This window comes from Rhinichthys klamathensis, unplaced genomic scaffold (assembly GCF_029890125.1).
Source record: "Rhinichthys klamathensis goyatoka isolate OS25496 unplaced genomic scaffold, OSU_Roscu_1.1 h1tg000245l_1, whole genome shotgun sequence".
In the NCBI taxonomy this organism is placed as follows: Eukaryota; Metazoa; Chordata; class Actinopteri; order Cypriniformes; family Leuciscidae; genus Rhinichthys; species Rhinichthys klamathensis.
Window position 1 is genome coordinate 717,917 of NW_026606767.1, and position 27,393 is coordinate 745,309.

A 27,393-nucleotide genomic window follows, 5' to 3' on the forward strand; every position below is an offset into this window, starting at 1 on the left:
AAGAAAGAAAGAGAGTGAGTGAGTGAATAAGTAAGAAAGAAAGTAAGAAAGAAAGAAAGAGAGTGAGTGAGTGAATAAGTAAGTAAGAAAGAAAAAGAAAGTAAGAAAGAAAGAGAGTGAGTGAGTGAATAAGTAAGTAAGAAAGAAAGAAAGAAAGAAAGAAAGAGAGTGAGTGAATAAGTAAGTAAGAAAGAAAGTGAGTGAGTGAGTAAATAAGAAAGAGAGTGAGTGAGTGAATAAGTAAGAAAGAAAGAAAGAAAGAGAGTGAGTGAGTGAGTGAATAAGTAAGTAAGAAAGAAAGAAAGAAAGAAAGTGAGTAAGTAAGAAAGAAAGAAAGTGAGTAAGTAAGAAAGAAAGTAAGAAAGAAAGAAAGAGAGTGAGTGAGTGAATAAGTAAGTAAGAAAGAAAGAAAGAAAGTGAGTAAGTAAGAAAGAAAGTGAGTAAGTAAGAAAGAAAGTAAGAAAGAAAGAAAGAGAGTGAGTGAGTGAATAAGTAAGAAAGAAAGTAAGAAAGAAAGAAAGAGAGTGAGTGAGTGAGTGAATAAGTAAGTAAGAAAGAAAAAGAAAGTAAGAAAGAAAGAGAGTGAGTGAGTGAATAAGTAAGTAAGAAAGAAAGAAAGAAAGAGAGTGAGTGAATAAGTAAGTAAGAAAGAAAGTAAGTAAGTAAGAAAGAAAGAAAGAAAGTGAGTGAGTGAGTGAGTAAGAAAGAAAGTGAGTGAATAAGAAAGAAAGAGAGTCAGTGAGTGAGTGAATAAGAAAGAAAGAAAGAAAGAAAGAAAGAAAGAAAGAAAGAAAGAAAGAAAGAAAGAAAGAAAGAAAGAAAGAAAGAAAGAAAGAAAGAAAGAAAGAAAGAAAGAAAGCAAGCTCTGCTCCAGGGTGGTTTATTAGTGATGTCATCATGACAGCGCTAGAGGGCGTCAGCGAGCAGAAACAAACTACAGCACTACTTTACCATCACTGACATACGATTATAGTTTTATTTTCTGTTCTCATATTAATTTGAAACTTTTAGTAATTTTGCTGTTTGTTTTTGTCATATTTATTATTATTATTTTTAAATACATCTATATTTATTGTTAACGTAAAAATATGAACATTGAAATGCAGATAGTACTGATGTGCAGGTTAGCATCTAGCCAAATTAATGACTGAAATCATGCAATTTCATGTTCATACATGTATAAACTGCTGTTGCAACGTCATGATCTCACACACTATTCGAGATGAACAGTATTAAAACACTTAATGTAGAGAGACTAACTCAATTTAGCTTGAAGTAGACAGACTCACTAACACTAGATCCTTCTCAGTGTAAACACATTACTGTGCAGAAATGACCATCCTACAGTAACACACACACACACACACACGTATTGTGATGTCACCACTAGATGTCAGTGTCGGATCAGTTAAAATAAAACCGCTTTCAGTGTCTGGACACCAGAGGGAGCTTCTGTGCACACGCACACGCGCGCGCACACACACACACACACACACACACACACACACACACACACACACACACACACACACACACACACACACACACACGTATTGTGACGTCACCACTAGATTTCAGTGTCAGATCAGTTAAAATAAAACCGCTTTCAGTGTCTGGACACCAGAGGGAGCTTCTGTACACACACACACACACACACACACACACACACACACACTACACAGCAGAAAACATGAGATCTCATGAGATCTAAACTGTGATCTGAGTTCAGAATAAGAGAACTGCAGCCGTGATCATTAACACTCATCCTCGAGTTCGTCTTGAGTAAGAGGATCTTACCGGCAGGCTGGGCAGGAACTTCTCCATGTTTTCCAGGTCAATGCCATCATCATCATCTTCATCATTCTCAAATTTGCCCTTTATCATCCTGTGAACACACACATGACAAAACGACTCTGTAGACTTGTTTTTGTTTTTCATTTTTGAACACATAGAAGCATCAAATAAGTAAATAAATTAACTATTATGTATAATGATTGTTTCTGGGGCTTTAAGACTTTCACATTTCAAGAGTTCATACTTACTAAATAAATAACTAGTCCAGAACATCTTAAACCTGTAAAGCCTGACATATTAAATAATATAGGCAGAAAAAAAAAATTTCCCCCGACAAAATACGATAAAAGTCTGCATATGTGTTTTTGTTGAGTATCATATTTTAGCCTTTATGGCTCATATAGTATGATATAGTGCGAATTTGGAGCTCATAACATTTTAACATGATTAAAAAAAAGAAAAAAACTATGGATAATCAAGTAAAGCTAAGTTGCATCAGTCCAGTAAGTGTTCACCTTAAAATATGACTACCAAAATAAGTTATTCTTGCATTTACTTTATAAAACCAGCAAAAGGGACGTTTTTACAATTATATTAAAAGGCATTTTACTTGCTAAAAAAAAAAAAAAAAAAGTCTAAAACTATCAGTTTAGATAGTTGATCATTTTGAAGCCTTAGAAATGTGTGAATATTAAATATGACACAGAAGGCATTACTGTGTTAAACTCCCTCAATGCATGTATTTGGCGCTGACAGCCGTCCTCCAGCAGAGGTCAGTAGTGAGCAGAGCGCCACACACACACACGGCCACACCCCATTACAGCACAACAATACTGAACATTAAACTACGGTGTACACCAACATTCAAAACTCTCTCACAAGCAGATTTACATGTCAAAAGAAACAAATATAAGTGAGACTGTGGCTCCGCCGGCAGCCCTGTGTTAATGTGAAACGCTTCAGACTGTATGTGTCTGATCTCAGGTCAGTGTTATTGAGAGGAGCGTCTCTCTCACCCTTCTCGGTCAATGTGCGGGAGGTGTTTCGGTGTCCCTCTGTACGCCCTCCTGTGAAACTGCGAGAAATCCAGTTTCTCCGGCTGCATGTCCCACGTAGCGCCTCTGTGAACACACACCACTCAAAATCACACACCCGTGGGAATCCTCGACTATAGAAACTATACATTTACACTTGAACTAGGTCATATTCTACCCTAAAATCACTAGAAAAAAGTTCATTTTGCTTACAGAAAATGCATCATGACTATTTTGATGACATGCTCTTTATTGAGCTCTATTCACTAAACAAAGAGGTAAATGAACTGCGTTTCTAGTGTGTGTTTCTATAGTCATACTATAGTATGTATTATAGCAAAACTATATGAATTAGGGATGCACGGGGGGGGGGGGGGGGGGGGGGGGGATTCCAAAAAAGATTCCAAGCTTGCTGTGCTTGTTTGTAGGACTGCACAATTTGGCCAAAAATTTTGAGATTATGTATCAATATTGCTATAATAATCATTATTATTATTATTATTATAAATAAATAAATAGAAATTACTAAATACAAATATGAAATATTACTATTCTAATATTTCACTGTAAAAAAATATTTAAGAAAAATAATAATATAATAATAATAATAATAATATGAATAATAATAACAATGGTTAAATTTACATTACAACAGTAAAATGACAATACAAATATTTATTGGTGTCTTAATTTCTATATCAGAGTACGGGAAGAAGAGTAGAGTACGGGAAGAAGAGTACGGGAAGAAGAGTAGAGTACGGGAAGAAGAGTACGGGAAGAAGAGTAGAGTACGGGAAGAAGAGTACGGGAAGAAGAGTAGAGTACGGGAAGAAGAGTACGGGAAGAAGGTGCATTGTGTTTTTAAATGCACACACTCAATCTCAGAGCAGAAGCAGAGATGCAGAGATCATGTGAAGCAGCGTTTACTGTGAACCGAGACGCTCGATAAATGAGTGTAAATGATAAAATGAAAACGTGTAAATGAACACAGTGCCACTTTCACTTTGGAACACACAGTGCATTTTTTTTTTTATTAAACCGCAGCCTTTACATATCACGATTCTGGTTTTATTTTAGTTTATCGTGCAGCCCTGCTATGATGTGTCATTATTTACACGGCTAGATTTATTACTCGTGTGTGTATGAATCGTACCCATGAGAGTCCAGGTTAGCAGCCCAAATGTCCGTTCCCAGGATGTCCAGAGAACAGTCCTTGTTTCCATTCTAAAACACACACAGTCCAAATGCAGAAACATTGTGGAAGTTTAAAAAGGTAGAATTCAGTGTAGAAAGTCAGTGCATGTGTTGTTAAATCTCACCTTTGCTGGAGCTCTGAACTGGTTGTTTCGTCCTCTGCTGTCTGATCTAGAACCAGAACCGGGTCGAGAACCTGAACTGGGTCTAGAGCCGGTGCTGCCATTACTACTGTGCTCCCAATCATCCTGAGAGAGAAGAAGATTCATTCAGATACATTTACCTAATCATCCAACATCTACACGATACATTTAAAAAATACATCTTTTCAAGCATTTTCAATCTGCAAATTGTGATTTAAAAAAAAGTCCAAGTTTGATGTGCTAGTTTGTAGGACTGTACCATTTGGCCAAAACTTTGTGATTATATATCATTATTGCTATAATAATAATAATAATAATTATTATTATTAAATAAATATATACAAATTACAAAAAAAAAAAAACTAAATAAGAAATATTACTATTATGGTCTGCCAGTTTTAACAAAAACAAAATATTTTCATTTGCTGAAATAAAACAAATAAATAACATTATTTTTTTTTACTAAAATATTTTTTTCTTCATATTTTATGTGCATAACAAAAATATGCACAACTCATAAAACATAAGCAACATGTTCCCACAGTGAGAAACGCTTTCTCACATTTTACATTAACTCTGGAAACTCGAAAATGCTGACACTATTTATAATTTCGGAAAACAACTATATAGCAAATATCAAAAGCCACTAAATCAAGTGTACCACAAACACAAAGCTTGTGAACTAAAAAAAAATGTAATGATACAAAAAATATATATATTACAACATGCAATGCATGTTGAGGAAGTCAAATGAGATTTCAATTCAGCAAGAGTTCACCAGACGCTACTGAGCATGTGCAGAACCGAAGCACGTGACACAGGATTTAGGGCTTTCACACACAGGGTCAGTGACCTCATCACAGTGACCTCAGAGTACAATACTGGCACTGTGTCATTCACAATGCCCTCTCTCTCTCTCTCTCTCTCTCTCTCTCTCTCTCTCTCTCTCTCTCTCTCTCTCTCTCTCTCTCTCACACACACACACACAGTACATCTAACCTTCTCACGTGTGTCATGTATCGTCTTTAATATTTAATATACACACGAATTAACCGTATGGCTGACAGCTTTAGTCTGCTCCAGTGTCACTATGGAGGGAACATTCAGAACCCAGTGATGCATCAGTCTGGAAAGTCTATACAGTATGTGCGCAAGTGCACAGAAACCTGTTAAAAGAATGAAAGAACTGAAGAAGACCAGCTCTTAAAGGGGATTATTCTGCTTTTTCACATGTTTAACTTTCTTCAGTGTGTAATGTTGCTGTTTGAGCATGAAAAAGCTCTGCAAAGTTACAAAGAGTTCTTCTCTATATCAGTGTCAGTGTTTCTGAACTCCCTGAAACGCCTCTATTGTAGTCTTCAGTTTCTTCCGGGAACAAACACGTCACAATATTCCTCATTTAAATAATTCATACGCAGAATAAAGGGGCGGGGCCTGGTTGAGTTAGTTAGTAGTGTGTTAAAACTCATGTTATGGTAAGGGGCGGGACATTTCCCAAACACAGTCGAAGCGCTCGACCAATCACAACACAAGCTCGAGCCGACCAATCAGAGCACAGTGTGCTTTTCAGAAGGAGGGGCTTCATAGAGACAGGAAGTAAACAGAGCGTTACTGACAGACTGGGAAGAGAGAGACGAGCTGCAACAATGGAGAATACGAGAAAAATAATGACGCATGAAAACTAATAGAGTCCAGAAACAAAACTAAGACTTTTAAAAGTCCTTTTTAAGGCTCATTCACACCAAGGATAGCAAAAAAGATATCGTTTAATAAATGTAAATGATATTTAGTTTTTAAATGTAAAAGAATAGTAGAGTCCACACCACAGCTAGAACCATAATGGCACAGGGGAAAGATATCGTCGGAATCACTTTCAGAACCATTTTTTCCCAACTATTGAACGATAAAAACACTGACAGCCAATCAGAATCCATCCTGCTTTAAAGATCCTGAGCATTTAAAGAGACAACTGTTTAAACTTATAATAAACAGTGCAATAGTGTGTCGGTGTGGACGCTAATGTAGTCATCGGTATAGGCCCCGTCCAAAATGGCACACTTCATATGCACTTACACTCCTGTGGACTTACAATGGCCACCGTGTGTGTGTCCACATGACCATAGGGTGTCCCATTTGCCAGAAGGGTTTCAGAAGGGTCAAAGTGGCATTATTTCACAAAAGCATGGACCAGGAAGAAGATCGCAAGGGCTTAGGGATCCATTTGGGACAAGGCCATAGTTAATGTTCTTGGCGTGAAGAGGTAGCCTGGCAAGCCAGACCTACATCAAGATGTTAGGTCTGGGAACTCACAATTGGCATACCTCAATCAGAGGGGCGGGATAAACGGTTGTCTTTCAATATCCCTCGGCACGCAATAGGATAGCGCTACAACCAACCAGAGCAACGAACGGCTGTGGATGAGTGAGTCCCATGCGTTTTTCCACCAGCGGAGCTAGTTGATATATTAAACTTTTGCCGTATCAGGTCGTCAAAACTCTGATACATCTTCCTTTTTTAAGAATGACTTAAGTGACGTTCTCTTAACTCCAAGTCCTCCAGAGTCGCGGCCAAATCCGATTCAAAAGACCGCTGTTCGCCAGCTGCATCTTCTTTGTTTTCAAGTAACGTTAGCAGGGAAATCACCTATGGAAATCACGCGGAACCGTCACATCTCTGCCGTCATTGTTAAGCCCGCCCACCAACTCTATACACGATGTGATTGGCCTGACCAGAGTTTGGTTTTTCCAGCTCGAAAAGCCAACGGAGAGTTGCTAGACCAGCCTTTCTCAAACTTTTTTCAGTCGGGGCACCTTTCAAAAGTGCATAAAATCTAAAGGCACCCCAGAGTAAAATATAAATTAAAAACACTGCATAACCCAAATGTAAATGCAAATGTCCTGTTTATTTAGACAGAACAGTAATGAACAGAGCATAATACGAACTGTAAATAACAATAACAATAACAATAATAATAATAACAACTTTACAGGGCTATCACTTTTGTGAAAAAATCCTGATCGATTTTTGAGACATAAACGTTCATTGAATCGATTGTAAAATCGATTTTCCATGTCTAAAGACGTTTCCATTTTCAGCGCCAAATATAGGCAAATCCACGGACAACTAACAGGCATTAGGACGAGCGTAAAGAGTGCGCTTGAGACGCGCACAAGTCAGCAACATTTCTGATGATTTATTGGCATGAAGTTTCGTGCACAATGACAAACAGGAGTGCAAGATTCTCGAAAAACAATAAGCAGAGTGGACTGCCATAACATCAATGAAAAACATTACTGCAGGCTTCGACATGGCTGTGTTTACGATTAGAAATGTCAAACAAATTTCGCCTACGTAGGCGATTGTAGGCCGAATCTGTATCTGTATGCATGGGACTGTCTGAATACCGGCAGAATTCACATTTTTGTTGTAAAAAGAGACACGTTATGCAGAAGTATAGTATAGTTTGTTTGTGTGTTTGTCAGAGCCTGCAGTTGCTGTGTGACGCGCGTTCGCGCGGTCGGTGTTGTTGACGCGGTGCTATGGGTTGCGTCAAGTTGTGTGTGTGTCTTGCTTCGGTCTTGTGAGACGGATTTTTATGGTTAATTTTATATATATATATTTATCTAAAATGAATTTACAATTTTATTAATACGTTCATATGTTTAAAAAGAAGAAAAATGTATTTATGTAAATTCAAATATATATATATATATATATTTTAGCCTACGTAATTTTTTGGCGGCACCCCTGACAAAGTCAGGGGGCACCCACTTTGAGAAAGGCTGTGCTAGACCACACTTTGCTGCCGCTAGGGTGCGTGTAGATTTCTAGGCTAGTGAAGAGGCCTTTCCTCAACAAAATTCTCAAACTATCACCAATACTTGGGATGAAAGAGAAAAATTACTAGAAACTGACTCGCATGCTACAGAACAGAGACCCTAAGAGGACATGATGATGAAATAGGCCTATTTCACAAAAATGGCCGCCGAGACCGGAAGTAGGGCAAACTCTTTTCCGGTGAAAGCGCTAGCAGTTACAGTCGGAGGACAAATGCGGAGATTAAAAGCGGTTGCTTACCTTTTTATGTTTCAACCCAAAAAGAAACAACCCTATTGATCACTTCACAGCTTTTCGTGTTTTGCGGGTTTTCATGGAACAATCGGGGAGAAGTTAAATCACGCCAGGCGCGTGTGAAGGAGGAAGCAGATGTTGAAATGGAGTGTTGATGCCGGTTCGGGACTGATGCCCTGACAAAACATGTTTATATTGCACTTGATTGTTATCCGATTTGCACGTCATGCACTTTTATTTATTATTATTAACTGTTGGCAAATTAAAATTGTTTGTAGAAGTTGTTTTCTGTAACTTTCTTTCCTTTTTACCTGGGTGCAGCCAGGCCTGCTGTTTACTTGTGCAAGCAAGGGCAGCTGGGACATTTATTAAACGTATAAAATACTTTCCAAACCGTTACATAGTCTTATAAATTCAGACGTTTGTGAAAAGTTAACATATTGGAATATTTTTAAAGTTGTTTGAACACGGAGCAGTTTTTCCCGTGAGTGGGACTGGAAAACCCGGAGTGGATCAGGAGCGGAGTGATAACAGAACGCTTCTGTGCAGAGAGGAACGGGCTTTTGCTCCAGTCCAGGCTTTGATCACATCTCCCTAAGCGGGTGAACACCTCGTCCTTCCGACCCATTCGAACTAAAATTAAGACATTTATTACACTATTTGAGAAATATAAGCATATTTACGGCCTTAAAATAATGAAAAGGGTAATTTAAGAAACAGGGGGAAACCTGATATTAACGGAAGTCCGTCGTAGCGACGGATAACTTTAATCCCTGTATATATTATTTAGTGTATTACTGAATATAAAATATATTCTAAATATATTCTCACATTTTTAAATATATGAAAGTGACTTGACATGTTTCATTCAATATATTGTAATATATTAACACCATATATTGTTCTGTTTGTTTTCAAATATACCGTACTGTTAAACCATTTCATATATTGATAATTCAAATATAGGGAATATTTTCTTTTCATAAGGGGACCCCAGACAGTTAAATATTATTTTGTAACATGATTTTTTTTTTAACATGTAATATCAATCACTTCATTCATGTTTTTAGTCTAACAATTTTTTTATTTGCCTTAATTTCATTATTAGACATACTAGCAACGTGAGGTCAAATTCACTGTAAAGATGTACAATTCTTAGTTTCATTCATGGTAACATGAAAAAGGAGCCATAATCTAGTGGAAGATTGCTGCAATCTCCTGGACTAACACTTAATAACATGATTTTTTTAACAAAAGCCACTAGATTTCACTCATAGCCTACAATCAGACATCATTTCAATTTATTTATTTATTGTTTTTCGATATATTAACGGTAAATGTGAGCTTAGTCATCAAGTGTCATGCCATTTAAATGAATGGCGATCGTAGCGGGCGGCGGCGCGACCAGAAGTCTGTTTGCCGTCTGTGTCTGGCGTGATTTAACCTCTCCCCAGTTGTTCCATGAAAACCCGTAAAACGCGGAAAGCTGTGAAGTGATAAATAGGCTTGTTTCTTCTTTGGGTTGACATAAACACCATAAAAAGGTAAGCAACAGGACTAAACCGCTTATAGTTTCCGCATTTGTCCTCCGACTGTAACTGCTAGCGCTTTCACCGGAAAAGAGTTTACCCTACTTCCAGTCTCGGGGGCCATTTTGTGAAATAAGGCCTATGGGAGGTGAATTACATAATATATTTGCTTTTGTTTGCAAAAGTTTAGCATTCTTTCAAAAAACTTTTGCGTGCAAAACAAAAGTTTTACAATCAAATGCAAAGCTTTTGTGAAACAATGTAAATCAACTAAAATATTTTTATTCCCATCTCTTTTTTTTTTTTTTTTTTTTACTATATACGCTAGCTTCTCTTATGGCAACATGTATGCAATGCACACTTGTGTTTTGTTTGCACATTGCAGTCTGACACATTTCTGAATAATATGAAGGTAATCAAGCTAGCAGAGATAGAAACACTACTGTTGGTGTTTTCATATTAACATTAGCATCTAGCTACACTTTGACAATCTACTGTACATCAGAGGTGTCCAATCCTGCTCCTGCAGAGTTCAGCTCGAACCCAAAAGAAACGCTAGTTTGATGTTTCTGATGGTTTTTTTGCCCATCCATTAATATCTATAAAGTAATGAATGCAACATTTCTGATGACAAACACATCTTTTGATGAAAACCTAGAGATTCATTTTCAAACATTTCACTAAACAACTCACTAAATTATATTTTGGGGGTAATTTTTCAGACAAATTTGAAGTGTGATTAATTTGCAATTAATTTGATTAATTAATCGGCACATCATGTAATTAATTAGATTAAAAATTGTAATAGTTTGACAGCCCTAGATTCTACACATATTCAACACTGTGTCTGCACAGCTTCATCAATTCTAATAAGAGGGATTAAGAGCAGTTTACTTTTAACGAGCAGCTTGTGTTGGGTGTGGACAGGGTGTTACAGAATAGTTGTGGATCAGATGCACACACACACATCCACACACACACACACACATACACGAAAACTCACTGGTTTGGACGAGCCCCTGTCCCGTGAGGACGACCAGCTCCCATCAATCTTATCACTGCAGTCTTCTGTCCACTGAGAGAGAGAGACATATACAGAGAAAGACAGAGAGAGAGTGATTGTTTATATTGTCACAAATAAGTAAACTGTGTATATATATATATATATATATATATATATATATATGGGACGGGGTCAGTTGTACCTGTGAGGTGTGGGACTGGATCTTGTCCACATCCTGCTCTGTTTCGGTCTTGTCGCTCAGGAGTCCCTGCACCTGGTACTCGAGCACGTAGCTGTCGATGAAGCGCTCCAGCTCCTCGATCTCCTGCGAGCGAGTGCTTCCCGCCTCTGACGACGCTGATGCTACCGATGAGCTCTCCATGGCAACCAGCCCACAGTGGGGGGAGGAGGGAGCTGTGGGCGGGGCAAACACAAAAAGGAAATTGTTAGTAATCTGAATAATGCGAATTGACACATCAAATGGACAATATACATTTTTTATAATATACTTGTTAATTCGCAATTACTTTTATTATATAAAGTTAAGCAACATTAAGCAAAACATTGACGTTTTACTTTTATCACATTAAAATGTATGACAGCTGTTAATGCTATGTTAAGCATAATAATATTTTTGAATGAAAATCCTTCTGAAGTGATCAAAACTTTTGAACACAAGATAATCACAACTTCCCAACATGTCCAGCAGCATCAGAGAATAAACATGGCCTGTTGACAGGCAGGACTGTGAGATGTCATTGGCTGCTCATGCTTCAGTCAGATCAGTGACATTCGGACTGTGACGCCGCAGCTCAGCCGCAGCTCAGCCACATCACCAGTCTAACTCATCAAGTCCTGTCTGCTTCTGCTTTACCAGTCCATCTGTCTCTCCTCTCATCTTTCACCCGCAATCTGTTTCTGCTCTTATATTATTATTATTATATAGTACTATATACAGTCAAAAAGATTGGGGTCAGTCAGATTTTTTTACCTTTTGAAAGAAATGAATGCTTTTATTCATAAAGGATGCATTAAACTGATCAAAAGTGACAGTAAAGACACAATGTTACAAAAAATTGATAAAGACAATGTCATAAAAGATTTATATTTCAAATAAATGCTGTTCTTCAGAACTTTCTATCATGTGGAGAAAAAAGTATAAGTTTCCACACAAATATGAAGCTGCACAACTGCTTTCAACATTAGAGTGATTTCTGAAGGATCATGTGACTCTGAAGACTGGAGTAATGATGCTGAAAATTCAGCTTTGAAAATATTCATTTTAAATTATAATAATATTTCACAACATTACTGTTTTTATGGTGTTTCGATCAAATAAATGCATATATATTTACACAATACACACACTAAATATAAAAATAAAAAATACTAAAAATAAATAAATAAATAAATAATAATAATATTATATATATATATAATAAATTATATTAAATTTTAATCAAAAGGCAAAAAAAATTGCAAAAAACATAAGATTTTTTGCTTTAATTATTAGGACAATATATGGACAGGAGAGGTCCACGAGCTGGGACTCGAACTCAGGTTGCCTGAAGCACAACGGCACTACATTTCGGCGCTGCCCACGAGGTCATCGCCACCGCCAGCAGAACACACACTTAAGCAAAAATAACATGTTTACGCATTTAATTGTTCTTGCATAATTCAAATTAAAAAGTAACATTTCTCTTTCACAGCTTTAAAAATAAACTGATGAAATCAGTGGAGACACTGGATATGTTCTGGTTAAAAGTAACTTAATATAAGTAAAGTGAAATATAATTTTTTACTTTGATAAGTAATTACGCAAAAGTATTCAGTTTCAGTAGTGCTCAGGTAAAGTACAAATTCCCCCCAAAAAAGCTCGATTTACAGTACCAAGCAACTAAAGTCACAAAAGTACAATTACTCAAGTGCTCCTCCACTGGGCTTTGCATGACTGAACCATCGCTCTGGGTTGGTGAGATGATGTGCCCTGCTTACGGCCAGGTGAGAGAGTGTGTGTGTGTGTGTGTGTGTGTGTGAGAGAGAGAGAGAGAGAGAGAGAGAGAGAGAGAGAGAGAGAGAGAGAGAGAGAGAGAGAGAGAGAGAGAGAGAGGGTTTAATCTGGTCTTAAGTCACTACTTGAATATTGGCCAAGCAAAGAGGATTTACAACTGGAGCAGCACCATCTTACACTACACATTCAGAATAACACACACTCCAGATCTGCTCATATTTAAGACCATTTACTCGGTTTAAGCAACTGTTCTTTGTACCACCCGTGACCTGTCAATTGATCCTTTGTTTAAAAATTCATCATGATGCCAAACATCGAGCACTAAAGCAACCAGAGATCTGACATATCAAATAAATCTTGATATTAATCAGCCTTATTCAATCTACAATATCTAATCTATATTTCAATCAGAAAGTCTAATGATTACCAAACAGTAGCAAGCTAGATAAGAAATGTTTAAAGCAAGAAAAAATCTAGTTAAAATAATGAGGCATTTCTCACTCCATATTCATTGCATATATATATTTAAAAAATTATATCAGCAATATATTGGTCTTGGCAGCAGCTAAAAAAAAAAATATGATCAGTTGACCACTAGAAATCACAAAGAAAATAGCAAAAAAAATTACAAATTAATCTGATTATACAACATAAATGGTACAAATTATTTCTCGCACATAAATCAAACTCAAAATGAAACATGGTTAAATTCCTCCAACGAAACATTGAATTTTATTTGCAAGACTGATGCAGCACAATGTGCACTGACGCATTTTTACACTCCCACCAGAAAAATCACTTCTATTGCACAGAAAATACCTCATGTAGGAAACTACTTATAGATTATAGAAAATCCTTATACTTATCCATGCAAAATACATAATGATAGTGATAGCAACAGTGCGGAGATTTCTTTCTTTCTTCTCTGTGTTATAGAACGCAGTTGATAATATTAGCATTGGGCTGATCTATCAGATTTCAGAGAGCCAAACCAGCGGGTCAGCTCATTTGTTTCTCTGTTCATAAAGGCCAGAACTCTATAAACACACAGTTCTAATACACATACACTACAGTTAAAAATGTTTTTGGGGTCTATCAGTTTTTTTAATAAATGTATACTTTTATTTAACAAAGATGCATTAAAATAGCCATATCAAATATATGCCTTTCTTTTGAACTTTCTTTTTAAAGAGTCCTAAAAAAAAAAAAAAAAATCAATAAAAAACACGGTTTCCACAAAAATATTCCACAGCACAACTGTTTTCAACATTGATAATAATCAGAAATGTTTCTTGAGCAGCAAATCATCATATTAGAGTGATTTCTGAAGGATCATGTGACACTGAAGACTGGAGTAATGATGCTGAAAATACAGCTTTGATCACAGGAATAAATTACAGTTTACAATATATTCAAAAAGCAAACAGATATTTTGAATTTTAATGATATTTTACAATATGACTTTTTTTATTCAATAAATGCAGCTTTGGTGAGCACAAGAGGCTTCTTTCAAAAGTACCATGCTAGGGTACTCTTTGTTACTGTTCCACATATACTCCACATCACACACTTTAGAGAATGTAGGTCTGTGTGTGTGTGCGTGTGTGTGCGTGTGTGTGTGTGTGTGTGTGTGTGTGTGTGTGTGTGTGTGTGTGTGTGTGTGTGTGTGTGTGTGTGTGTGTGTGTGTGTGTGTGTGTGTGTGTGTAAACACTCAAGAGAGACATTGACAGACGATCATGGTGAAGTCAGTGGAGGTCATGATCTCGAATCCTGACTCGCCTCATTAAAGCTGTCCATCTGAATCTACTGTCAATGAAAGTTCTCACGCTTCTAATCCTGTTTATCTGATGTGGTGATCTCCAATTCTTTCCGTTTTCTCCTCAGCTCAAGTGTGTATCAAGTCTTACTGTCATATTAGACTGAACAGCTGATGTCAAAGCAGGCAGCCAATCTCTCTCACACACACACACTTTTGTTTTACTGCGTTGACATATTTCCTAATGAAACAGGAAGTTTTGCATCGCCCTTTACCACGATTTACTACTTGCTAGTGTGTGGTTTTGGGGGAGGGACATTCTCAGTCTAGAGGGCATTTGATTGGACAAAAATCTGTATAGTGCAGGATGAGTCACCAATATTTTTGCTCAATTTTCCTAAAAAGAAAACTAAACCTGCACACACAAAAAAGCACATCAGCTTATATTCCCAGCGAAGTTGGTTTAGTAGATAAAACCAAACGTATAAACGTAGATGTAAATGCATAGATGACCTGACACTTCAGACAGCTTAAATCCACTAAAGTCCAATTCTGGTTTCATGGGGTCTGTAGACATCAGTTATTAGCACTTACTAAGATCCTTATACAAGTCAGGTGCCAAGCAAAATACTTCACATATCCATAAACCACTGTTTACATGGTGCAAACTACAACCACAGGAATTATTCTAAAACTAGTTCCAACAAATAGAAGATTTAGACACTTTACAGCTCAAATTTAGTCTAAATACCTTTTTTTAAAGTCATAAAATCAAAACTGGCAGTTCTTGTTTTTTAATGGAATATTTCAGCATTTATCATAAATGATTTATCCGTGCAAATTTTTTTAATTCATGTGCCTTTAATCTTGAATCAAAATAACTTCTCCCTCCCTCTCTTCTTTTCTCTGATGATGTGTTTACTGGCGCGAGGGCGGGACAACCTGTCAATCACATTAAATCGACCAATAGCAAACCACCGTCCAATCAACTCCCTATAGACAAAATCAAGCCCCGCCCTACATTTGATCTTGTTCCAGAAGCGTTTCACTCTGATGAATATCCGTTTCATGACGACTTTAAAACATACAGTTTTCAAACTTTTTATACAAGAGTAAATGTCTTTAAAATAAATCATAATAATAACAATAATAAATGATAATAATAATAAAATGATAATTTATACATTTATTTTCGGTTAATTTACAAATGCACATTGAGATGAGATGAAAATATCAATGTCATTAGCCTCAAAATCAGAAAATATTTTAGATGTGTAAAAAAAAAAAAAAAAAAAATAGGCTTTAATCTAATGAGCTGAATATACTGGCCGAAAGTCTAAAAATGGAGAAAAAAAAATCAGTTTAGCCAGAAATAAGATTAATTCTGCTCTCATTAGGGCTTCTCCATTAGCTGGTCACATAATGGTGCTTGTCACAATGAATATGTCTCATTTCACGCAGAATTTCATCCCTCTGGATAACATCACGTCAAGTATAAATGAGCAAGCGTCTCTGACAGGACAGTCACAGCCTCGGGCGCTCAGACACTCGGTGTGTGTGTGTGTGTGTGTGCTAATGGACGAACCGCACATTCACTGCAACACTTAAACCTGCAGCTGCAACTGATGCTACAACACACACCCAATCATGATAATAATACCGGAGGATTCGGGAACAGACTCCAAAACGAACATAAAGAAATCATCAAATAGAGTTTGCCACATGTGATGCATTTCCAAATTAAACAACTTTTTGTGTGAGACACTGTAGGACGAGACTCAATCAGGATTCAATTAGGCAGAGATTTTATTAGTTAAGATTATTTTCCTCTTGATTGCATCATCAGAGTTGTTTGAGAGGCAGAAAGAGTTAATACAAATATAAAACCATTTTTCTTCCAAATAACTTCTAGGATGCTCATTTTTAAAGGTTTTTGCATGCTATTTACTGACATTCTACACTGCATAAAATGATTTTTTGAAGTTGTAAATAAAGATAATTGGAGTACATTTTACAAGAAAATACAGTAACATTTTTCAATAGATAACGTTAGTTTGTTAGTTAAACTAACAATGAGTAATACATGGGTTGCAGTACTTATCTTTATTAATGTTAGCTAATATAAATACAACTGTTCATTGTTAGTTCATGTTTTTAAGTAATTTTAACAGATACTTTTGATTTTACTAACACATTAGTAAATCTAAAAAATAACCTTGATCTTGAAGCAATCTAAGATTAATCAAGCTTTAGTAGTATTTTTCATTGTTATATGTGAACTAATGTTAACAAATGGAACCTTATTGTAAAGCGACACCAAAAATACTCAGTTTTTCTACTTCAACATTTCACATTTAATTCAATGTGTTACTTGCCATTTCTTTGTAATTAGTTGTGAAATGTACTAGCAATTTCTGAGTGAAAATTGCTTGAGTAAAACTTTTTTTTTTTTTTTTGGGCAACCAGGAAATATGGGCCTTAATCACATACCTGAAATTATTGCAATAACTAAATGTCATGTTGTTTTATAACTTCCGTCTACATACACGACATCACACATGAAGCACAAACAATCACAACAGCACAGCTACACCAACAGTAACAGGAACAGAAAGAAACACAACAGTGCAAGTGTGTGTGTTCAGCTGTTCTTTGTGTGTCTAATTCCCACTAAAATAGTTCCTTCTTCCAGCACTGCAGTAAAACCTGTCCGTCTGTCTGACCGATGGTGTCTCTCACGGCCTCAGGGTGATAACAAATGATCAAGAGAAGAAATCAAACAGTAACCTGAGAAATCACAAGAAAAGAGACTTCACATTTGATTTCCAATTACTATTTAATTTGAATATTATGTTTTTATTTCATCCAATAAAACGGCAATTGTCACATCACACACTGGCTTGATTTGATGCTTAAAAACGTTAACACAAGACACAGAACCGTAGATAACCTCAGTTATAAATGCACAGGATGATAAGAGGCGAAATGAGGGACAGTGATCGTGATTAATTGACATGATGATGAACAAGGAAGGGTAACTATGGGCTGTGTCTGAAATCGCCCCCTATACCCTTAAATAGGGCACTATTTGAGGGAACAGCCATTTGTAGTGGTGTATGAAATGAAACCATAGTGGACGTTATCGAGTGAACTCATTCAAACCCACAATGCACTGCAATAATGAGTGTACAACTGATGCACGCTAAATGGCTAGAGAATACCCATAATGCACTGTGACTATCACGCCTAATGAATTCCCGCGTCTGATAAGGAGATAATCCATCCATCCATCCATCCCTGGTCCAATGTGGCTCCAGCGTAATATCATAGAGGTATACATTTGTTTATTAAATTAAGGTTTATACATGCTAGTTTCCATGGCAGAGTTCAAGATAAATCTTTTCATTACTGCTGGAGGTGCCTGTCTTCTCAGTTTCAAATGATTATTACATAAAGTACAAACTATGCAAAAGCCCCAGCCCTTCCAGCTCACTCAGTGTCCGAATTCACTCACTTGTTTTCATTCATTCCATCAAGGGGACTATATTAGTGGAGTAATGTAGGGAATAGTGAATGAGGGTGTGGGGAGATTTTGAACACAGCCATGGACTCTCACGAGATTATAATGGAGACAAGAGAACAAGGAACTAAACCTCATGAACTGAACACCGGCACATCAAGACAAAGGAACATCAAAATAAGAGTCCTTGAAAACAGAGACATAGGGAATAGTCTGAAATATTATTACAATTTAAAATAGCTGTTTTCTATGTTAAAATGTAATTTATTCCTGTGATCAAAGCATCATTACTCCAGTCTTCAGTGTCACATGATCCTTCAGAAATCATTCTAATATGAGGATTTGCTGCTCTAGAAACATTAATTATTATTAATGTTGAAAACAGTTGTGCTGTTTCATATTTTTGTGGAAAACATGATATATTTTTAAGGATTCTTTCTTGATAAGTTCCATTTATTTGAAATAGAAATCTTTTGCATTATAAATGTCATTACTGTCACTTTTTATACATTTTATCTGTCGTTGTTGAATAAAAGTATTCATTTCTTTCAAAAGAAAAGCAGAGAGAGAGACGGTGACAGTGATGGGGTATGTGTGTGTGTGTGTGCTCTTTGTTGTCTGGTGCAGTAGAGTGTGTAAAATCGTCCACGTGTGTTACACTCGCTCACAACAGCTGTTTGAACAAAGAGCTCACAGACACGCCCCACACACACACACTTACACACTCGCGTACACACACACACACACACAGCCATCATCATGATGGATCACTGACTGACCATTTACTTTCCTAACATGTTCCATCAGTGCATGTCATTCCAGAGAGAATCATGTTTGTTTTCATGATCATTCACCAAAAATGTCTCTGAAATGACTTGTCTGCATAATAAATGATAACATCCAATTTTTCACAATCCAATTAAAGCCCAATAAATAACAATAATATTCACTTTCACCTTAAACATGTTGCATTATGGAGCATTATGCTGTTTCATGCTGTCTGTAATGTGTGAGAATCAATACACACATCTAGGGCTTCTTCAATTATAACTGTGGTTTATGATTAAAAGGTCATAGACACAAACACACACACAGTCAAGTGAGCAAACGTGTAGATGTGTCTACACACACACACACACACACACTGACGGGAAGTTCAAAGTCTCCAGTACACTTTGCCCTGCTGCAGTGAAGAAATATTCAGCGTTTACTATCAGACTGTAATAACTGAGCAAACACTCTTTCAGACTTCATCATAGTCCCGGATTGACACACACACACACACACACACACACACACACATGCAAATGTGCTCAAGAGACACAAGAGAAAGAGCATCACTTTACAAACTAGATTATATACAACTACTGTATACAGATAGCGGCCTAACCTCAATCATTCACAGCATTTCACATGTCTGTGTCTGTCTGTCTGTCTGTCTGTCTGTCTGTCTGTCTGTCTGACTGTCTGTCTGTCTGTCTGTCTGTTTGACTGTCTGTCTGTCTGTCTGTTTGACTGTCTGTCTGTCTGTCTGTCTGTTTGACTGTCTGTCTGTCTGTCTGTTTGACTGTCTGTCTGACTGTCTGTTTGACTGTCTGTCTGACTGCCTGTCTGTCTGACTGTCAGTCTGTCTGACTGTCTGTCTGTCTGTCTATCTGACTGTCTGTCTGTCTGTCTGACTGTCTGTTTGACTGTCTGTCTGTCTGTTTGACTGTCTGTCTGACTGTCTGTCTGACTGTCTGTCTGTTTGACTGTCTGTCTTTTTGACTGTCTGTCTGTCTGTCTGTTTGACTGTCTGTCTGTCTGTTTGACTGTCTGTCTGACTGTCTGTTTGACTGTCTGTCTGACTGCCTGTCTGTCTGACTGTCTGTCTGTCTGTTTGACTGTCTGTCTGACTGTCTGTCTGACTGTCTGTCTGTCTGACTGTCTGTCTGTTTGACTGTCTGTCTTTTTGACTGTCTGTCTGTCTGTCTGTTTGACTGTCTGTCTGTCTGTTTGACTGTCTGTCTGTTTGACTGTCTGTCTGTCTGTTTGACTGTCTGTCTGTCTGACTGTCTGTCTGTCTGTCTGTCTGTCTGACTGTCTGTCTGTCTGACTGACTGTCTGTTTGACTGTCTGTCTGTCTGTTTGACTGTCTGTCTGTCTGTCTGTTTGACTGTCTGTCTGACTGTCTGTTTGACTGTCTGTCTGACTGCCTGTCTGTCTGACTGTCTGTCTGTCTGACTGTCTGTCTGTCTGTCTATCTGACTGTCTGTCTGTCTGTCTGTTTGACTGTCTGTCTGTCTGTTTGACTGTCTGTCTGACTGTCTGTCTGACTGTCTGTCTGTTTGACTGTCTGTCTTTTTGACTGTCTGTCTGTCTGTCTGTTTGACTGTCTGTCTGTCTGTTTGACTGTCTGTCTGACTGTCTGTTTGACTGTCTGTCTGACTGCCTGTCTGTCTGACTGTCTGTCTGTCTGTTTGACTGTCTGTCTGACTGTCTGTTTGACTGTCTGTCTGACTGTCTGTCTGTCTGACTGTCTGTCTGTTTGACTGTCTGTCTTTTTGACTGTCTGTCTGTCTGTCTGTCTGTTTGACTGTCTGTCTGTCTGTTTGACTGTCTGTCTGTTTGACTGTCTGTCTGTCTGTTTGACTGTCTGTCTGTCTGACTGTCTGTCTGTCTGTCTGTCTGACTGTCTGTCTGACTGTCTGTCTGTCTGACTGTCTGTTTGTTTGACTGTCTGTCTGTCTGTTTGACTGTCTGTCTATCTGACTGTCTGTCTGACTGTCTGTCTGTCTGTCTGTCTGTCTATCTGACTGTCTGTCTGTCTGTCTGACTGTCTGTCTGTCTGACTGTCTGTCTGTCTGACTGTCTGTCTGACTGTCTGTCTGTCTGTTTGACTGTCTGTCTGTTTGACTGTCTGTCTGTCTGTTTGACTGTCTGTCTGTCTGACTGTCTGTCTATCTGACTGTCTGTCTGTCTGACTGTCTGTCTGTCTGTCTGACTGTCTATCTGACTGTCTGTCTGTCTGTCTGTTTGATTGTCTGTCTGTCTGACTGTCTGTCTATCTGACTGTCTGTCTGTCTGTCTGTCTGTCTGACTGACTGTCTGTCTATCTGACTGTCTGTCTGTCTGTCTATCTGACTGTCTGTCTGTCTGACTGTCTGTCTATCTGAATGTCTGTCTGTCTGACTGTCTGTCTATCTGACTGTCTGTCTGTCTGTCTGTCTGTCTATCTGACTGTCTGACTGTCTGTCTGTTTGACTGTCTGTCTGTCTGTCTGTCTGTCTGTCTGTTTGACTGTCTGTTTGACTGTCTGTCTGTCTGACTGTCTGTCTATCTGACTGTCTGTCCGTCTGTCTGACTGACTGTCTATCTGACTCTGTCTGTCTGACTGTCTGTCTGACTGTCTGTCTATCTGACTGTCTGTCTGTCTGTCTGTCTATCTGACTGTCTGACTGTCTGTCTGTTTGACTGTCTGTCTGTCTGTCTGTCTGTCTGTCTGTTTGACTGTCTGTCTGTCTGTTTGACTGTCTGTCTGTCTGTCTGTCTGTCTGACTGTCTGTCTATCTGACTGTCTGTCCGTCTGTCTGTCTGACTGTCTATCTGACTCTGTCTGTCTGACTGTCTGTCTGACTGTCTGTCTATCTGACTGTCTGTCTGTCTGTCTGTCTGTCTGACTGTCTGACTGTCTGTCTGTGATATGATTTGGCCAAAATTAAAGCAGCAATGCATATCATCTTCACTAAAAAGACAATCTCAAATATTCTGATATTTACTATACATCATTCCAAATTTGGGGTCAGTAAGTTCAGCAAGAATGCATTAAATGTATCAAAAATGTCAGTAAAGAAATGTATAACAAAATAATCCATTTCAAATAAATGCTGTTATTTTGAACTTTCTATTCATCAAAGAATCCTGAATAAAATGTATCACGGTTTCCACTAAATTATGAATCAGCACAACAACATATTTTCAAAACTGATAATAATTAGAAAAGTTTCTTGAGCAGCAAATCACCATATTAGAATGATTTCTGAAGGATCATGTGACACTGAAGACTGGAGTAACATACATTTACATAGAAAACAGTTCATTAAAATTGCAATAACATTTCACAATATTTGATCTAACAAAAATAATGCAGTCTTGGTGAGCAGAAGAGACTTCTTTCAAAAACGTTAAAAAATATTCCCGACCTCAAGCTTTTGAAAAGCAGTGTAAGTGCTAAAAGTAATCGGATTACAAAATGCCATGTTTCACATAATGTTGATTGTGTAGATCTTTGTATTAGTTAGTGCTGCCTCAGAAGACAGAAGGAGAGCTCACTCAATACTCACCCTGAATGTGGACAGACATGTGCACATTATTCCTGACATCATATTAGCATTTCTGCTACATGCTAACCCGCTCACTGTGTTCAGCCTCGTCCTCCTCTGGTCATGTGACGTCTGACCCCGAGGTGCCGATGTTTGTTAAATATCATCACATTCCTGACCTTCACTGTGATGATATCAGGATCTACTGAAACCTGGAGTCCTTAAACCAAACAACAATCAATCCCGCCAGCAAAGTCAATGCTTTCTTATTCTGTTTGAAAACCAATTTAACTCACAAACACTTGAGGAAAGCGTGCAAGTTTGTCTAGACCCGAGTTGATATTTAACAGAAAGACAAAGCATTCAGCATTTGTAACCGAGATCCTATATTATTTTGAACAAGGAAATATGATTATCACAATAAACAAAGACAACATTGTAAACTTTTTTATACTTGATCTATTTTTAGTGACGGTAAACTACTGTACACTGCTGTTCAAAAGCTTGGGGTCGGTAAGATTTTTTTTAAAAAGCAATTAATACTTTTATTCAGCAAAGATGCATTAAATTGATTCAAAAGTGACAGTAGACATTTATAATGTTACAAAAGATTTCTATTTCAAATAAATATTTTGAAAAAAGAATGCCTGTCCACAAAAATATTAAGCAATGCAAAGTACATTATAAAATATATTCAAACTTATTTAAATCGTATAAGAATAGTTCACAATATACACACACATTTGTAAATTATTCGAAATTATTCAACCCCCATTGCAAATCATTGGTTTATTGGCAAAATTAAAGACTTTCAGCTGTTTGCCATGAACAAATCCAACAAAAGTTATTAAAAAGCTCAACACATAGGCTAGTTTCCCCAATTCAATGCAAATTCAAATTGAAAGTGCAACTTTTAATGACTTCTGCAGTTTCAAAATGATTCACCCCCTGAATAGCTTCACAACAGCACACATCTGCACCACTATTGTCACCAAACAAAACAGCAAAAAGTAATGCTTGTTTTCAGACAGGTTCACTTCTTAAATTTGTCTCTACACACACATTAAGGTTGGATATGAGGAAGTATTTTAACATCACACACTTTCATCTAAAGATTGAACCCAAACTCATCAACTAGCAGCTGATCAGCATTTCATAACAGAGGCTTTAAACTGCTTGACTTGCAGGTTTGGGGTCGTTCTAAGTCTGAGTGTGTGTGTGTGTGTGTGTGTGTGTGTGTGTGTGTTCTTGACCTCCTGACATCACAAAGGCTAGAGGTGTGATTGACAGCCATGATGATGTCAGCTGGATGTCAAGACGACACCTTTCAGTCATATCAGCACCAGGATGTCAGTCAGCAGGCCGTGTGTGTGTGTGTGTGTGTGTGTGTGTGTGTGTGTGTGTGTGTGTGTGTGTGTGTGTGTGTGTGTGTGTGTGTGTGTGTGTGTGTGTGTGTGTGTGTGTGTCTCTCTGCGTGTATGAGTGTGTGTGTGTGTGTGTGTGTGTGTGCCTTTCTGTGTGTGTGTGTGTCTCTCTGCGTGCATGAGTGTGTGTGTGTGTGTGTGTTTGTGTCTGCCTTTCTGTGTGTGTGTGTCTCTCTGCGTGCATGAGTGTGTGTGTGTGTGTGTCGTGTGTCTCTGTGTGTGTGATTGGCTGCTACTGTTCTCATCCAATCCAGTCAGCAGGCCCTGTGTGTGTGTGTGTGTGTGTGTGTGTGTGTGTGTGTGTGTGTGTGTGTGTGTGTGTGTGTGTGTGTGTGTGTGTGTGTGATTGGCTGCTACTGTTCTCATCCAATCCAGTCAGCAGGCCCTGTGTGTGTGTGTGTGTGTGTGTGTGTGTGTGTCTGCCTGTCTGTGTGTGTGTGTGTGTAGTGTACTTGTACAACTATCTTTGTGAGGACCAGTTTGAGTTTTAAACCATTGGAGTGAGGACAAAGAGAGTAAAGTGAGGACATTTTGGCCGGTCCTCACTTTCTGAGACCCCTTTAAAGGCCTGTTTGAGGGTCAAGACTTGGTTTTATGGAGAAGGTTATAATTAGGTTAAGGGTAGGTCAGGGCAGGATTATCCATAGACGGGATTGGGCGAGTGCCCTAGGGCACCAGCCAATAGGGGGGCACCAAATGATTAAGAGAATGACTAAACCTTTAAAATAGTTTTCATGTTTTGTATATATATATATTATTTTGCTGGAAGAGATGCAGATATAAAATTAACAATTAATCATGACATTTATACAGAGAGAATATAAAATATGCATAAAGAATTGCGATTGGGTCAGGTCACAGTGTAGCGTATTTCTTTGAAATGAAGAAAAGACAGAGACATCGATCGGCATCACCAGCAGAAGCCACTAGCAGCGAAAAATGCCTCAACCGATACTCAAGCAGCTGCTAATGTTGTGAGCAAAGGCGGTAGCCTAACACAAAGTCTAGAGAAAGTTGTTCTGCTAAAGGTAAGGCTTATTTACCATTATTTCTGGGCAAATAGGCTACTGTATGTGACGCTGTTGTCGATTTGAAATTTGGAACGGTTTTCTCTTTTAGCTGGTTGCTTAGAGATGCTTATTACATGCATAATTTTTTTTCAATCGGATTCATTCCGATTGATGAATCTGAATGTAGTGTTTACATGAACGCTAAACATGTGATCGGGTTGATGTGCGCGTTTATACGCAAGCTTAAAATCGGAAGAGGTAACATTAGTATGCTGAATATATAGTACAGATTTTCCAGCTGTTTGTGCATAATACCCATCTCCTACATTGGTTCTTTATTTGTTTTAAACAGCAGGCTTAATATTTATCCATATCTGGTCATAATTTGGGGACAATGAGCACATGAACCGTTGTTGTACCGTGTTGCTTATATTTATCAGTAAAAATGCCCCTCCCTTCTCGCGCCCAAAACCAGTCGTCTCTGGGTGATAATCCGAAAAATGACTGGTTGGTCCTGCTCCACTTCCCAGACGCTGAGTGAAAGGAGAATTTTAAAATGACGGGACACTTAATTATATGACACTTTATTCAACAGGAAGAACATTCCGAGCGTCATACGTCATTACGCTATTTCAACGTCATTGCACATGTACGCAGTCCTTTCAGTTTCGGTTTTTAATCCGATCAAGTGTTTACATGTTCTCTCGATCGGATTAGAAAAGGAAAAAAAACACCCCTTTCAATCCGATCGAAATTTGATACCGATCGAGCTCAATCGGATCAATAAAGGTTGAATAAAAGCTTTTCAGTTCTATTGAGCCATCAATCCGATTACTAATGGATTTGATTGCATTTAAATGTTTTGCTGCTGTGCGTCTCTGTGGTGCTGAATTTAGCTGATTCTTGGGTTTGCTTATTTGGTATATGATTTTTTTAGACATAAGGTTTTGCATGTAGTCCTCATACATGCCATTTATTATGGAAATAAAGATATTTAGTATGACATGTTCATGTTGCACTAGCATGTGAGTTGAATGGGGTGGGGGTGGGGGGCACTTAAAATGTGGTCACCCTAGGGCACTACACTGTGTTAATCCGGGCCTGGGGTAGGTTTAGGGTAAGGGTTCGGGTTAAGCACTTAGTTGTGATGAGTAAGGTTAGCGTAAGCGGCTAGAGATTGCATTGTGTCAATGAATGTCCTCATAAAGATAGATGTACAAGAGTGTGTGTGTGTGTCTCTGTGTGTGTGTGTGTCTCTCTGCATGCGGGAGTGTGTGTGTGTGTGTGTGTGTGTGTGTGCGTGTCTGTCTCTCTCTCTGTGTGTGTGTGTGTGTGTGTCTCCGTGTGTGTGTGTGTGTGTGTGTGTGTGTGTGTGTGTGTGTGTCTCTGTGTGTGAGTGGCTGCTACTCTTCTCATCCAATTATTATCACAAAACACATACGGATCAATTATGTCTGATCAATGGCCTGATGTATTGATCAAAAGCTGTACACACACACAGATGCTGTTTAAAGTCTGCACATCTGGCTTACATACCCAGGTTTTCAGTGGTGGGCACAGATGCACAATTAATCAGAATAAAACAAAAATATGTCTTAGTGCGATTATCAAATCACAAAGACTGCAATATAAATAAATAAAATACATGCACTGTGTGATTCAGAGAGAAGCGCGGAACTGTGTTCATTTACACGCGATCCAGTGTTTCAGCGTCTCGGTTCATAGTAAACGATCCAGTGTTTCAGCGTCTCGGTTCATAGTAAACGCTGCCTGATCCACGCTCATAACGTGCATTTGGGAACGTGGGACTCACCAAACATCTTCCCATACTTGTAATAAGAAGTGCTTATGAACAGGGTGTTTGTCAACCAGAGGTGGAAAGTAACTAATTACAAATATATTCGTTATAGTACTTTTTGAGTATTATAAAGGGATTTATTGGTGGAAATAATAGTGGCGTACAACTGAAGCTCACCAGAGAAACAACAGATCCATTGTTCTGTTCTAGAACAAAACCTCAGCTAGAACAATACCAAACTTTCACTCAAAATACAACAAATAATCACTGTACATTCTTATTCTACAACATGTTATCGCCTCTAAGTTCAAAACAACCCAAGAAGAAATCAACACAGTCACCAGCTTAATATTTTACACCCACAACCAATCATGATTTATTCACACTTCACAGATCGGATTTAATGTCTATGCTCATATCTACAGATCAGTGTTTCTGAGGCCTTATTGAATGCAAATCTTCATAAATTGGCACTCTATCATAGTACCAAACTAACTGTTAAACTTCTGTTGAACTCAACTCATCATTGAAGCTCCAAACAAAAGCTTTTAAAACGGATAATGCCAAGCTCTCTGTACTGTATGAACAACATCCACAACAATGCATTCATTTCTGCTCTCAAGGTTACAGTGGTCAGCAGCACACGATTGTGTTACACGTTTCCAGGCAAGAGCATTAATACTACAAATGCATGCATTTTCAATGAAGCATAAACAATAAAATATACAGCAAGACTATTGCACACTTGCACGGCAGTTTAGTTTGTCATTTAACAATTACCAATCAAGTTAATTAGCTAAA

The 27,393-nt window shown here is 37.9% G+C and overlaps 1 protein-coding gene across 2 annotated transcripts in view; it reads right to left on the reverse strand.

Annotated features, from left to right (window-relative positions):
* ctif (CBP80/20-dependent translation initiation factor) overlaps positions 1-27,393 on the reverse strand; it is an 86,228-nt gene that overhangs the window by 55,943 nt on the left and 2,892 nt on the right. For both annotated transcript variants that reach the window (XM_056266119.1, XM_056266118.1), the window contains exons 2-7: positions 10,971-11,182; positions 10,769-10,840; positions 4,148-4,270; positions 3,982-4,052; positions 2,811-2,915; positions 1,798-1,885 (exon numbers count right to left, since the gene is read on the reverse strand). In XM_056266119.1, coding sequence (XP_056122094.1) covers positions 1,798-1,885; positions 2,811-2,915; positions 3,982-4,052; positions 4,148-4,270; positions 10,769-10,840; positions 10,971-11,150 — 639 coding nt within the window. In that variant the 5' untranslated portion in view covers positions 11,151-11,182. The remainder of the gene's footprint in view (positions 1-1,797; positions 1,886-2,810; positions 2,916-3,981; positions 4,053-4,147; positions 4,271-10,768; positions 10,841-10,970; positions 11,183-27,393) is intronic.